A 14144-nucleotide genomic window follows, 5' to 3' on the forward strand; every position below is an offset into this window, starting at 1 on the left:
CACATTCAATTAAAAAGTAGTAAGATTGTAAAAACATGACAACTAAGGTGATAGAGAACAAATGCTTATCAGGACAAATGTTTATCTCATTTATACCAAAAAGAATGTCTCTCACTAATAAGGAACTTGTATTAGTAAGTGCAAAAAAGGAAAAAAAAAAGGTACAAACAAAAGCCCATAACCTACCCAACCAGACCATCACCTGAGCACCACAGTAAAACCTACTGTTTTGTACTCCAATTTTTTAAAATCTATGTTTGAACACATCTCAAAGTAATTATCTTAGTAGCCCTAAGTGTGTGTGCTCTGCTAGAAAATGAACAGAATGCATGATACAACAGGTGGTATTCACTTATCATCTGGTAGCAAACTCCTCCTGCACTGTACCTTTATCCCTGGGATCAACAAGCAGGTCATCAGCCGAACAAGGGCTCTCCTCGCTCCCCTCGTTGGAGATAGTGAGGAAGGACGTGGGGGACACAGACTGGGAGCGGCTGCTGCTGTTGCTCCCCCGCTCTGCCCCGCCGGGGGTCTGCGTGTCGATGCTGCGCGTGCTGCTGCTTCTCTGCACAAGGGGCGGAGGTGCACGATGGCCGTCTGGAATATCTTGTGGCTGTTATGAAATTTTAAAAACGTAAGTATTTTTGTCATTGATTTTGCATATAACCTATGCACATCCTCCTGTATACTTTAAATCATCTCTAGGTTTCTTATATACCCTAATACAATGCAAATGCTATGTAAATAGTTGCTGGTGTGTGGCAAATTCAAGTTTTGGATTTTGGAACTTTTTGGAATTTTTTTTTTTTTTAATTTTTTGGCCATGCCGCATGGCCCGTGGGATCTTACTTCCCCGACCAGGGATTGAACCTGCGCCCCCTGCAGTGGAAGCACAAAGTCTTAACCACTAGACCGCCAGGGAAGTCCCTGTCATTGATTTTGAAATGCACCTAACGTCACCCTTCCCCTGTTGTTCCAGAAGACTCAAAAGTCAGAAACCCTCTCATCAGGCCTCGCGAGAAAGAAGCCTCTGTGTTGCTCTGTGGGGACACCCCTGTCTCATCTGTTCCCCGCTGGACACTGAGCGGCAGACAGAGCCTCTGTATTCTCAGGGTCTGGCACATGAGTGGTCAGTGCTTGCTGAAGAATGAACTGCACTGAATTGCTTACCATGTGCTATTATTTTTAAAATTATAAAAAAACAGGCCATTATAAAAGAGGAGAAATCTAGGTGTAACTCTAGGTTCCACATTAGAAGAAAAGGTTATCCACTGTGTGAACTAGTCATAGTTGATGACAGACCCTGCTGCTTTCTACCCCTGCCCACTTCCTTCAAGAACAGGGTTTTCAAAGAAACCTTCCTAAGTGAGAGAAAGCTTAATCACAGCAGTGCTAATTATACAGGGAAATCAAGGAGAACACTCAGAGGGAAGCTTGTGTGACTCACTCAGCAGGGAAACCAGCTCCCTGTATACCTTTGGTACATTTACCTTTATTACATCAAAGAAAGTTTCCCCATCATTCAGTGGAGGAGGGAAGGAGGAGAGGGTGTGGGCAGTTGCGTTTTCTCTAAGCTAAACCAACCTGTAATCTTAAGGGAGAGAATCTTAGGCGTCAATAAAACACTACTTTAAACTCCCCAATTTCTCTTTCACTGAAGAATGAAAGCTTAAATATACTGTGACATGGTTTTAAATATAAACAGGAAATTTTATCACTGTCTTATATATGAACCACTCTTGTGCGTGTCATAGTTAATAGAATACACATTCTTATGTGTATTATAGGTAAGCAGAACTGTGCTTCGATGATACAGTCAACCAAACAGTGACTAACATAAGCAAGAGGTAGATTCATACTTTAGAAAGTATTCCATGTCATATCCCTCCCTCCCCAACAAACTCATAAGCTAAACTTCTGTTAAACAGAGTTATAGCCAATAAGAAGCATATCACCTGTCTAGGGGTTTTTAAATACAGAAAAACAAAAAATAGTTTCTGTTCAAGGATCCAAATTTAAGTCACATCAGTTGCTTCTATGAGATGCAAAGAAATGAGGACTTTTCATTCACTTGCAAAGGTCAAAGTTTTTCAAAAGAGAAAATTTTCATTCTCAACAAGGAAGAAGCCCATGTAAATACAGAAACCAAAACTGAATTTTCTTAATAATTAGAAAAGTTAATGTATGAATGATTTTAAGATACAAGAGTACTTACTATAAGTTGTTCTTCCTTTTCCCCAGTCTCTTTAATTATTATTTCAATCTCCTGATTCAATCCTTCCACACTATTCCGGAACCGGGAGCCTGTTGATTTGGTGATGGGAATTACTGGAATAAGTGCACTCTTTGGAACAGGAGCCTTAAGAAAAAGTGGTGGAGGTGGGAGAAGATACACTTAATACTACCTTTAAGTTCTCTAGATGGAAGCATACTTCCATTTGACATGGTTAACTCTAAAATAAATCAAAATAAAATTTATAGGCCTCACAAAAACTGTGAAAACCCAAACCTGCTCCTTGGTATACATGAAATATAATTTAAAGCCAAAACCCCAGACAATCAAGGGAGAATTTCAGAAGTTTATTCACATCTATGAGGGACTATAAAGGGTATAGAGATAAAGGAAAATACTAAAAGAATGTTAACCTCAGATATTCCTTTATAACAGAGTTCAGGTTTCAGAACATAACTTTAAAGTCCTCTAGTGCCATAATTATATATATTCCAGGAAGTAAACAACAAACAGTAATTTATCAAAAAAAAAAGAAAAATATTTTGGTGGAAAAATAAAATCACTTCCAAAGTCCATACACAGTAGCAAGATTACAGAATAACTTCCCTGTGAAATTTATTTGTACTGTCATTGTAATGATATTAATATGTTTTGCTCCAAAGCCTATCTCTAATTTTTTTTTTAAAAATTTCCTACTGGCACAGTATTACTTTTGAAAAGAAATATCTGATTATATTACAGGATGTCACTTGGTTTCCTGACAAATACTCAAAATAAAATATGAAACAAGAATTGCGAGGTATCTGCCAAAGTTCATAGCAACAGTGTGCCAGAAGATCATCTTGTATTGTCCTGCTGTCTGGTAAAGAAATGTGATTAATCTATCCTTCATTTAGGGAGGTTTCTTTGGAAAACCTCCCTCTCAGAGAAAAGTGGAAGCAAGGAAACAAAGGTAGTAACAGGGCCTCTAATCAGTTACCACTAGTTTCATTTGATAACCTTGTTGTCTGACACAGAACTTAATGTTAAACCTGTATTTCTCCTTTTTTATTCCTGCACACCTTTGTAATTAAAAAAAAGAGAGAGAGAGAGAAAAAAGCACAACACAAAAATCCTGGGAAACCAAAGCAAGGCATTTGTTAGAAAAAAAGTCAAAGGGAAATCAAAGGGAAAGCTTCAATCTGGAGGGCTGAGGCAGCACTTCTTCATTGCTTAGTTATGTTGGGCCCCGAGTCTCACCTTCCTCACATGTAATATGAGAACACGGCACTCCACCTCAGAGAGTGGTTCTGAGAATGAAACGAGAGGACAGGGGTGCAGTGCCTGGCCCAGAACAGATGGATCCTCAGTAAACAACAAACAGCTACAATTTTTATTTTGTGTTTTCCCTATTATGTATTTGTGTTTTCCCTATTTTATTCTTCTCTTTCCATAAATTTTTTCAAGTACCATTTATTTTCTTCTACATATGGAATCTTCTAACTTTCCCGCTTTTCAATCCTTCTGTTCCCCAGTCTTCTCCCCATACCCTCAAGCTTCTCATATTACTTATTTCCTTTTCACTTCCATCTCTCTTCTTTCTGTCCCATCTTCTAGTCTCAATATCCACTATCAAAGGAAGGAATATGACAAATCTTAAGTTTAGATATTCTATAGTGTTTTATAGAGAAAATTTATATAATTAAATTTTTTTCAAGTCCACATCTTTGAGTCATTCTCTACATGGTAGATCTTTGGGGCACTGATATACCATTTCCAAAATTGTTTGTTGAGGAAATCTTTGCCATGTCTTTGCCATGAAATCAAGGCCATATGTCTATTCTCTTGGTCTACTTCCTTTTCTCTGAAAACTTGTCCTGGTTAGACGCCTTCAGATTCCATGAGTGGTAACAACTCTCCACCCAACTTGGCAGGTGGCTAAAGCACAACAGCATCACAGATCAAGTACTCGTTGGAAAATAAAACCTGAACTCAATGACACTCTATACTTAACAAAATTTAAATTTCACATCACCTCACGTCAGCTAAACTATAAATTCCAAGTAACAAAGAGTGGCCTATAAGAACAATGAGATTTTTAAAAGGTGAATGAGAGAATTATTTTGCAAATTTACAAACAGAAAATCATGGGAGTAAAACTTGATTAAAACTATTCATATAGGTCTTCAAAGGTTTAGCTCTCATATTTCTTTTGATTCCCTCTTTCTTCAAATAAAAACATAAATACTGCCTATATGGGAAAGAATCTGAAAAAAAAAAGAGTAGATATATGTATACGTATAACTGATTCACTTGCTGTACACCTGAAACTAACACAATAGTATAAATCAACTATACTCCAAAAAAAATTTAAAAAAAACCAAAACACAAATGCTATGTTCAGGGGAAAAAAAGCAACTAATTTCTCAGCATTTTCTGTTCTACCTATTGGAACAAAGTCTCATCTATCCCAAATATTTCACAAAAGTGGAGTTAAAGAACACTCTTCCTTTATCTCTGAAAGTTTATCTGACCAAAAGCCAATATATACATATGCAACACACACACATTTATATTTCACACACACAAAAAGACTATTCTTCCAAAATGTCTAGAGTAAAAAGCTATACTTGGGTAGAGGAATCTCAGGTGATATATTTTTCTTTTAGATTATTTTTCTGCAACCAACCTGAGAGGAGAAACTATGTCTTACTCATCTCCTTATTGCCACTGCCTAACAGAATCTAGAACAGACGTGATGCTTATTTGACAAGGCTGGTGTTATGAATTGAGTATCTGTATCCCCCTAAAATTCACATATTGAAGCCCTAACCCCCAATGTGGCTATATTTGGAGATGGGGGCTGTAAGGAAGTAATTAAGGTTAAATGAGGTCATAAGAATGGGGCCCTGATCTAACAGAATTGGTGTCCTTGTAAGAAAAGACATGGGAGAGCTCACTCACTTGTGCTCTTCTTCCTCTCCCCCTCCACACACACGCACCAAGGAAAGGCCATCTGAGCACATGAGAGGGCAGCCATCTGCAGCCCAAGGGGACATCTCACACCAGACACTAACCTTGCTGGCACCTTGATCTTGGACTTCCAGTCTCCAGAGCCATGAGTAAATTAATTTCTGTTGTTTAAGCCACTCGAGCTTATGGTATTTCACTATGGTAGCCCATGCTGACTGATACACTCACCCTTAGTTTTATTCTTCATTTTTAGTTTTCAACACTCTAAAGAGACTACTTAAACTTAATCCTGAGATACAGTAGCTTGAGAGAACTTGAATATGGCCATAAAAACTTTACTCTGAGACACTATTTTTAAATGGCATTGTTTTCTTTATTGCAAAAGTAATAAGTATTCACTGAAGAAAAATAAATGGGATTGTTACTAATTTGATAAATATCCTTCTATCTAGCCCTTTTCTTCTGTGCATAGACACTTTTAACCAGAAATAGATTGTAACTTGTGCTTTGTAACTTATTTTTTTACTTCCTATTTCCCTAATTTTACTTCCCAATTCCCTAATTCCTATTTCTTTCTATGCTTTAAAACACTTATTTACCAAATCATTTTTATAGCTGCATAGTATTTCATTGTATAAGTGTATGAAGAAGTCAGTGTCCTGTTATTGGCCAAATAGTTTCCAATTTTTCACTATTCAAAAAAAATACTGGCAACTCCCTGGTGGTCCAGTGGTTAGGACTCTGCACTTTCACTGCCGACGGCTTGGGTTCAATCCCCGGTCAGGGAACTAAGATTTCACAAGCCACGCGGCCCAGCCAAAAATAAAAAAAGAAAACAAAAAAAAATGCTGCCATAAACATCCTCTTAGATGAGTATTTGCACACATATGTAAATACTTCCTTAGGATACAATCCTGGAAGGACTAATGGCTCAAAATGCAAGAAAGATTTTCAGGATTTTGATTCATATTGCCAAACTGAGCAGCAAAATATTTTTACTCCTTACAATATCTGCACCTCCATGTTCATTACTGCATTCATAATATTCACAATAACTATGACATGGAAACAACCTATGTGTCTGTTGATGAATGAATGGATAAAGAAAATGTGGAACACACATAAACGATGAAATATTATTCAGCCATGAAAGAAATCCTGCCATTTGCGACAACATGGATGGACCTTGAGAGCATTATGCTAAGTGAAATAAGTCAGACAGACAAATACTGTATACTGTATGTTCTCACTTATATGAGGAATCTAAAAAAAAACACAAACTCAAAAAATAAATTAAAAAAATTTTAAAATAAAAATAAAAGTAAACCAAACTCATAGAAACAGAAGTAGATTGGTGGTTGCCAGGGGCAGATGGGTGGAGGAAATGGGTAAAGACAGTTAAGAATACAAACTTCCAATTACAAGATGAATATGTTCTGGGGATCTAATGTACAGCATGGTAACTATAGTTAACAACACAGTATTATATACTTGGAAGTTGCTAAGAGAGTAGATCTTAAAAGTTCTCACCAGAAAAGAAAAAACAGGTAACTACATGAGGTGATGGGTGTCTTAACTAATCTTACTGTGGTAATAATTTCACAATATATACATATACCAAGTCATCACACTGCATATCTTAAATACACAATGTTATGTGTCAATTATATTTCTATAAAGCTGGGGAAAAAGGAAAAGAATGATACACGATTTCTTCAAAGTTGCTTTTTAAAAAACTTTTGCCCTATGAACGACACTGTCAAAAGAATGAAATACTAATTCAGACTGGGAAAAAATATTTGTAACTCACATAGTCAACAAAGGACTTGTATCCAGAATATATAAAGATATCTCAAAACTCAGTAATAAGAAAACGAACAACCTGATTTAAAAATGGGCAAAATATTTGAACGTACACTTTACCAAACATGATATACAGATGGCAAATAACCATATGAAAAGATGTTCACTAGGGTAATGCAAATTAATATCAAGATGCAATGTCACTACACACCTATTTGAATGGCTAAAATAAAAAATACTGACAATACCAAGTGCTGATGAGAAAGCAGAGCAAAGGAGATACTCAAACACTGCTGTTGGGAATGCACAATGGTACAACCATTCTGGAAAAGTTTTACAGTTTCTATTAAGTTCAAGATACAATTACTATATGAACAAGCAATCCTATTCCTGAGCATTTTCCCTAGAAAAATGAAAATTAATGTTTATGCAAAATTCTACAAGGAAACGATTACAGCAATTTTCTTCATATCTCCAAAAACTCCTCAGCAATAAAAGAGAATAAACTATTGATATACACAACTTGGATAAATCACAAAGGCACTACTGCTGAGTAAAAGAAGACAGTCTCGGGCTTCCCTGGTGGCGCAGTGGTTGGGAGTCCGCCTGCCGATGCAGGGGACGCGGGTTCGCGCCCCGGTCTGGGAAGATCCCACATGCCGCGGAGCGGCTGGGCCCGTGAACCGTGGCCGCTGAGCTTGCGCGTCCGGAGCCTGTGCTCCGCAATGGGAGAGGCCACAGCAGTGAGAGGCCCGCGTACCGAAAAAAAAAAAAAAGAAAACAGTCTCAAAAGATTACATACTGTACGATTCCATTCACAGGACATTCTCAAAAAGATTTAACACTAGAGTGATGGAGAACAAATCAGTGATTACAGAGGTTAAGGAGGGGTGTGTGTGTATAAAGGGATAGCATGAGGAAATTTGGGGTGAGTGGTGGTGATGGAATTATTCTCACACAATATCCTGTGTCACAGTATCCTGACTGTGGTGGATGGTTACATGAATCTATACATGTATTAAAATTCATGTAGCTGTATGACAACCCCCCCAAAAAAGTCAATTTTACTATATGATAATTGACAAACAAAAAGAAAAGTTACTAGCTAACAGAATCATTCTGAATCATGTTCTTTCTGTCTAATATTGTCTCCTTAGGTCTTTGCCTAGAGAGAGCTATATGCTGAAATGGATGAAAGGTGGGAAGAATATCTTTTAAAAAGCAGTCCACAAATGACTTAGGGACCCCTCAAAAGTTAGGTATGTCCCTTTTAGGTGAGGTCAACTGAGTATTGACCAGCCCTGTCAGCTGCCTTTCACACACCCTATTCTTCAATCCTTCCATGTTAGTGCTACAAAGCCAGTAACTTCCCTTGCTTCCCGAAAGCCTCATCAGCAATCCAGCACTGGTTCACCCTGTGACAGAACTGTGATAAGGACAGGACAGGAAGAGGAAGGCAAACAGCAAAGGCCACTACTCCGTTCCATTCTTGTAATAACTTGTATTCTCCACCCTCTGCCCTACTCTCATTCCAAGGTCTTCACTTTCCTACTTTTAACTTCAGTGAAATAATGCCTAAGAGAGTCACTGAAACTGGTTATTTATCATCGGTCTTTTATATCACTAAGACCTATCACTAACACCTTGAAGGAAAAAGAAAATTTAAAAAAACCTATTCTCACCCTCGTTTCCTTAGCAACAGAAGTAAAATCCCAAAGTATAATCTAACAAAAGGCTTAAAAAAAAAAACCCCTCTCCAATTAGATATGTACTTGCTGCAGGGATAAGAGTGGGAGAGTAAAGCTAAGAATATGTTTTGGTTCATGATGGGTCAAGGAAGGAAAGAAACCTTTCTTAAGGCAGTGGCAATAGAAAATAGTGAGGTGACAGGAAACTGATTTGGACTAAAGCACCTAGGGGTTAAAAGAAACCCACAGCTCACTAATCTGCAGTGGAGGGCACGTTAGAACATTTCTGTCAGGCAGTCATCCTTCCTGTGCCTGGACTCTTCCTGGGTCAGGAAACAATGAGGAGACAGGGAACTGGTACAGACTAAGAAAGATCTCAGGAGTTATTAGTATATATACTAGAAATAGAACTTTTACTTTATTTTTTATACTGAGCGAAAGGTACTAAATTCTAAACTTAATTTTCTCTCCTAAATGTCACAAAACAACATAAATAATGGCTTGCTCTGGATGCCATTTTCAGGCTGCACTTGGTTTATAACTGTTAAAGTTATAGAAATGAGGAAGGAGAAGACTAGAAGGGGAAGAGGACCTGTCAAGGTTTCCGCAAAATGTTGACCATCCTAGATTTTAGAATCATAAAGATCTGTTAGTAAGCTTGCTAAGAACAGAAAGCTTAAGTTTCCTGGGTGTCATGTTGAGAAATGCACATAAGAGGAACCCACCAGTATAGTAACTAACTGTACATCTTGTTACTGCCTTTCCAGGCAGCTACAGAAGTCATAACCTACTCAATTGGTAAGAAGTTTTTCTCAGATGTAATCTAAATAGCAGCAAGTATTTATCAACAGTTTAATCTATTTAAGGCAAAAGAAAGGAAGGAAGGAAAAGAAAGAAAGAAAGAAAATGGCCACTTCCCTAAGGTCAACACACCATTTTGGATAAATGAAGCAAAGGTTCAACTGTAATTCATTTAACTAGCAAATAGCTATATGATTAGAAGAAAAAAAATCTACCCAAGCTGCCAGGGAAAGATTTTCTTCATTAAGCATACTGTTATTGTTCTAGAAATAAAAGATAATAATAGGCCTTTGATTTTACTCCTTACATAAACTATATTCTAAAATATCTAAAAATAACAAAAATGACTATACTTTAATTTTTATGCTTCATTTCAAGGGCTCTTAAGGAATTTTATGTGTGTGTATATAATTTATTTTTCCCATATCCACACAGCTTTCTGTAATAAAGTCTACATTTCTAAATATAAATCAGTGTATGCAAATATAAGTGGGCTATCATATTAACTGAGAGGTCATCCTTAGATAGCTCTGAAAGGTTAAAAATCGTTCAATGTACTAAGGCAAAATCTACCTCTTCTAAGATCTATCCTTTGGAAATAACAAGGATCTCCTATTTTCTCAATTTTTGATTCTTTCTCCTCAAATCAGAATGTTTTCCATTCAATTAAGAGAATCACTGTTTTAACGGTTTTTTTCTATTTACATTCTCCATATATCTATATACATTACAGCTTAAAGATCAAATTCTGCATCAAAGCTGAGAAGTAACCAACAAAGAAAGAACTCCAAGAGGAGGGTTGGCTAATCCTGAATCTTCATTCGAGGTCAATCTACATTATAACTTAAGTATCTGTTTCAAAGTGTGGGGATAAGACTGTGGTATGACACAGAGAGTCAGGAAAGATGGGAAGAACACCTACTGAAGCAGTAGCTGAGCAGGAAAAAGAAATATACAGTTAAATTTTCAAAGGAAGAAAAATGTGCCTTGATAGGCAAGTAGGATGGAAAAAGGTCTGTTCAGCAATTCAACAGAGATCTATGAGAGAAATATGAGCCAGAAACCCTAATATAACAACAGGGAGGTCAAAACTGATGTTTAGAATGGTTTTAAAAAAATAAGAAAGCACTGGAAAAAAAGCTTTCCAATCTTAAGGGCTTTTGTAGAGGGTCTCCATGTGGCCTTGATTCCTCCTGTCCTGTCAGCATTACTTTATTTCTGTCCTCCAGCAATCACTGTCCTTTCATCTGATATCCCCCTCTTAGCTCTTCTAAGCTACAACTATACTCTATAATAAAGGTCACAGCTGAAGCACCTACTCTTGATTACTAAGTAGCAAAATCTTAAAACTTTCAGGAACAGCAATCATGTCCTGGACTGGCATACAAAGATTTTACGGCAGAGCAGCAATTTTCTCTTTAAAGTGCAACGCCCCCTCACTTCTCAGATGAAAATAGGTTTTTATCCCTTTCTACCTCACTATCCCTTTGCTCTCAAACCCTCCTAAGCTACTACAAAACTACAGCGTCCCAGCCCAGATAAAGAAATAAGAAAATCCTATGGGAGGGCATTCTTGCTTGAGGCTATAACAACCAGAAACACCTGCATGATTTTTAAATTCTCACTCCTAAATTAGTTTAAGCAACTGTGAAGATGCTGCATCTCCCGCTCCTCTGTTACTAATATCTGACTCTAATCATCAAACAATCCTGAAATGTATTAGTTACATCTTCTAATGAGAATATTTCTTGAAATACTCCTTAAAAGTATGATACCGTAAGTATCTGAGGGCTCTGTCAATTTTGGAAACCACTGACATGTGAAAAGATTCTCTCTCCTAAAAAACTTGGCAGCATTTATTCTTCATAACAAATAGTTCCCCACCCCCCAAATTTCCAGGGAAAGAACCACTCAAAAAGGTATGTGAGAATTCTTTTGTAACTGCAAAAATCCATTGTAAGCCCAAGAAAAAGATCTTTTGTTAACCAGTGGTTATAGACTATGAGCTATCAGCAGGGCAATACTGTCCTTGATCATTAAGGGATACTAAAGGAATTTCCCAATAATCTTCTCCAAACAAAAAAAACCCTCCAAACCAAAAATCTGTAATAACTTGGAAAGGCTATGAAGAGAAAAGTTAAAGAGCCCTCCCAAATATTCAAACTTCTTAACCAAATAATGGAAAATGTACCCCTAGGAAAGTATAAATATATAAAAAGTTTTAAGCACACAGGAACTGGACCCAACTAAATAGCCAAAATTAGGGAAATGCTCTACAGAATCTGAAACATTAAAAATGTTCCTGAAGCATCTGTAATAACAAACATTTTTCCACATTAAGTAAAATTTTTTAAATATATAAAGTCTAACATATGGTAGAATCTCAACAAGGAATGAGAAAGGAAAAAGAAGAAAAAATGTAAGGAATAGCTGTCTTTAAAGAGTGAGACTCTGGATGATTTTTTTCCTATTTGATTTAAAAAAAATAACAGCTTGATTGAGACAATCTTTTTATTTGACTTTTTTAGTTTCTAAAATTTTTGTAATAAGCATGTAAATATTTTTATGATAATAAAAGCTTTAGAAAATAACTTCCAATATGAAATTGGCAGAGAAGCCTAGTGAAAAATCCAACTGGAAGCGACCTAAGATCTACTGAGCAGTTATTATGGGTCAAGAATTGCATTAACTGTTTTATAACATTCTATCGCATTTAATCCTCAGTATAACACACTAACAGGTAATACTTTAATGCAGAGAGAACCTGAGGAACTTCATACAGCCAACAAGAAGCAGGATCCAGATTTAAACTAAACAGTCTGATCTCAGGGCACCTGTGCTCATCCTCTAGCTACATGATCTCCCAGGTTACTTTTGGGTTCTGTGTTAGCATCTAATCTATTATTTCCAGACAATTATATTTGTATTTTATCTACTTATTTTTTATGTTGGTTGGTAGATTTTTTTTGCAGCAGCTTATTGAAAAATAATTCACAATACCATACAACTTACTCGTTTAAAGTGTACAACTTTTGCTTCTGAATGGTTATTGAACAGAGTTGTACAACCATTACCACAATTGATCTTAGAATCACACCAAAAATAAGTCCCTCACCCATTAGCAGTCACTCTCTATTTCCCCCCAACTTTCCCAGCTCTAGGCAACCACCAATCTACAACCTGTGGGTTTGCTTATTCTGGACATTTCATGTAAGTGAAATCATATAATATGTGTTCTTTTGTGTCTGGCTTCTTTCACTTAGCATAATGCTTTCAAAGTTCACCCATATGGTAGCATGTACCAGTACTCCATTTCTTTTTATGACTGAATAATATGCCATTGTATGGATATACTGCATTTTATTTTATTTTATTTTATTTATTTATTTTTTGCGGTACGCGGGCCTCTCACTGTTGTGGCCTCTCCCGTTGCCGAGCACAGGCTCCAAACGCGCAGGCTCAGCGGCCATGGCTTACGGGCCCAGCCGCTCTGCCGCATGTGGGATCTTCCCGGACTGGAGCACGAACCCGTGTCCCCTGCATCGGCAGGTGGACTCTCAACCACTGCGCCACCAGGGAAGCCCTACTACATTTTATTTATCCATTCATTGGTTGATGGACATTTGGGTTGTTTCCAAATTTTGGCTACTGTGAGCCACGCTGCTACGAACATTTGTGTCCAAGTTTTTATGTAAACATATGTTTTCAATTCTCTTGGGTACATACCTTGGAGAGCAAGTGCTGGGTTATAAAGTAACTCTATGTTTATTTAGCCTTTTGAGGAACTGCCAGGATGTTTTCCAAAATGGCTGCACCGTTTTACATTCCTATCAGCAATAAGGGTTCCAATTTCTCCACATCCTTACTAACACTTGTTATCTGTCTTTTTAGTTTTAGCTATCCTAGTGGGTATGAAATAGTATCTCACTGGAATGTGTATGCATTTCCTTATTGACAAATAATGCTAAGTATCTTTTTCACATACTTACTGGCTATCTGTATATCTTCCTTGGAGAACTCTGTTTAGATCCTTTGCCCATTTTTAAATTGGGCTGTTTGTCTTTTCATTATTGAGTTGCAAGAGTTCTTTATATATTTTAGATACAAGTGCTTTATCAGATATATGATTTATATATTTTTTGCCTATTTTGTGGAATGTCTTTTCACTGTTTTGATGGTGTCCTTTGAAGCACAAAAGTTTTCAATTTTGATAAAGTGCAATTTATGTACTTTTTCTATTGTTGCTCGTGCTTTTGGTGTCATATCTAACAAACCATTGCCTAATCCTATGTCACATTTATGCCTATGTTTTCATCTAAGAGCTTTTAGTTTTAGCTCTTATATTTAGGCCTTTGACCATTTTGAGTTACTTTTGTACAGGATGTGAGGAAGGTAGATATATTTTTTAAATCATGTTTTAAAGGCTAGAATTGGCCTTATCTTTTACTCCTATGTCTCCATCATTCCCATCTCATCAACCATCAGCTAACAAAGTTTAAAAACTCAGACTCTGAAGTCAAAATGCCTAGATTAGAATCCCAGTTCTGTCTCATATGACCTTGAACAAGATACTTGATCTCTCTGGGCCTTAATTCCTTGCCTGTAAATTGGAGATAATAACAATCTCCACCTCAAAGATGAGGATTAAATGCTAATAATATATACAA

At 36.9% G+C, this 14144-nt stretch overlaps 1 protein-coding gene across 1 annotated transcript in view; it reads right to left on the reverse strand.

Annotated features, from left to right (window-relative positions):
• FAM117B (family with sequence similarity 117 member B) overlaps positions 1-14144 on the reverse strand; it is an 89460-nt gene that overhangs the window by 12488 nt on the left and 62828 nt on the right. The window contains exons 5-6 of the mRNA XM_029225531.1: positions 2216-2359; positions 388-613 (exon numbers count right to left, since the gene is read on the reverse strand). Of these exons, the coding sequence (XP_029081364.1) occupies positions 388-613; positions 2216-2359 (370 nt within the window). The remainder of the gene's footprint in view (positions 1-387; positions 614-2215; positions 2360-14144) is intronic.

The sequence above is a fragment of the Monodon monoceros genome, unplaced genomic scaffold, assembly GCF_005190385.1.
Source record: "Monodon monoceros isolate NGI ecotype Baffin Bay Population unplaced genomic scaffold, NGI_Narwhal_1 Super_Scaffold_16, whole genome shotgun sequence".
Classification (NCBI taxonomy): Eukaryota; Metazoa; Chordata; class Mammalia; order Artiodactyla; family Monodontidae; genus Monodon; species Monodon monoceros.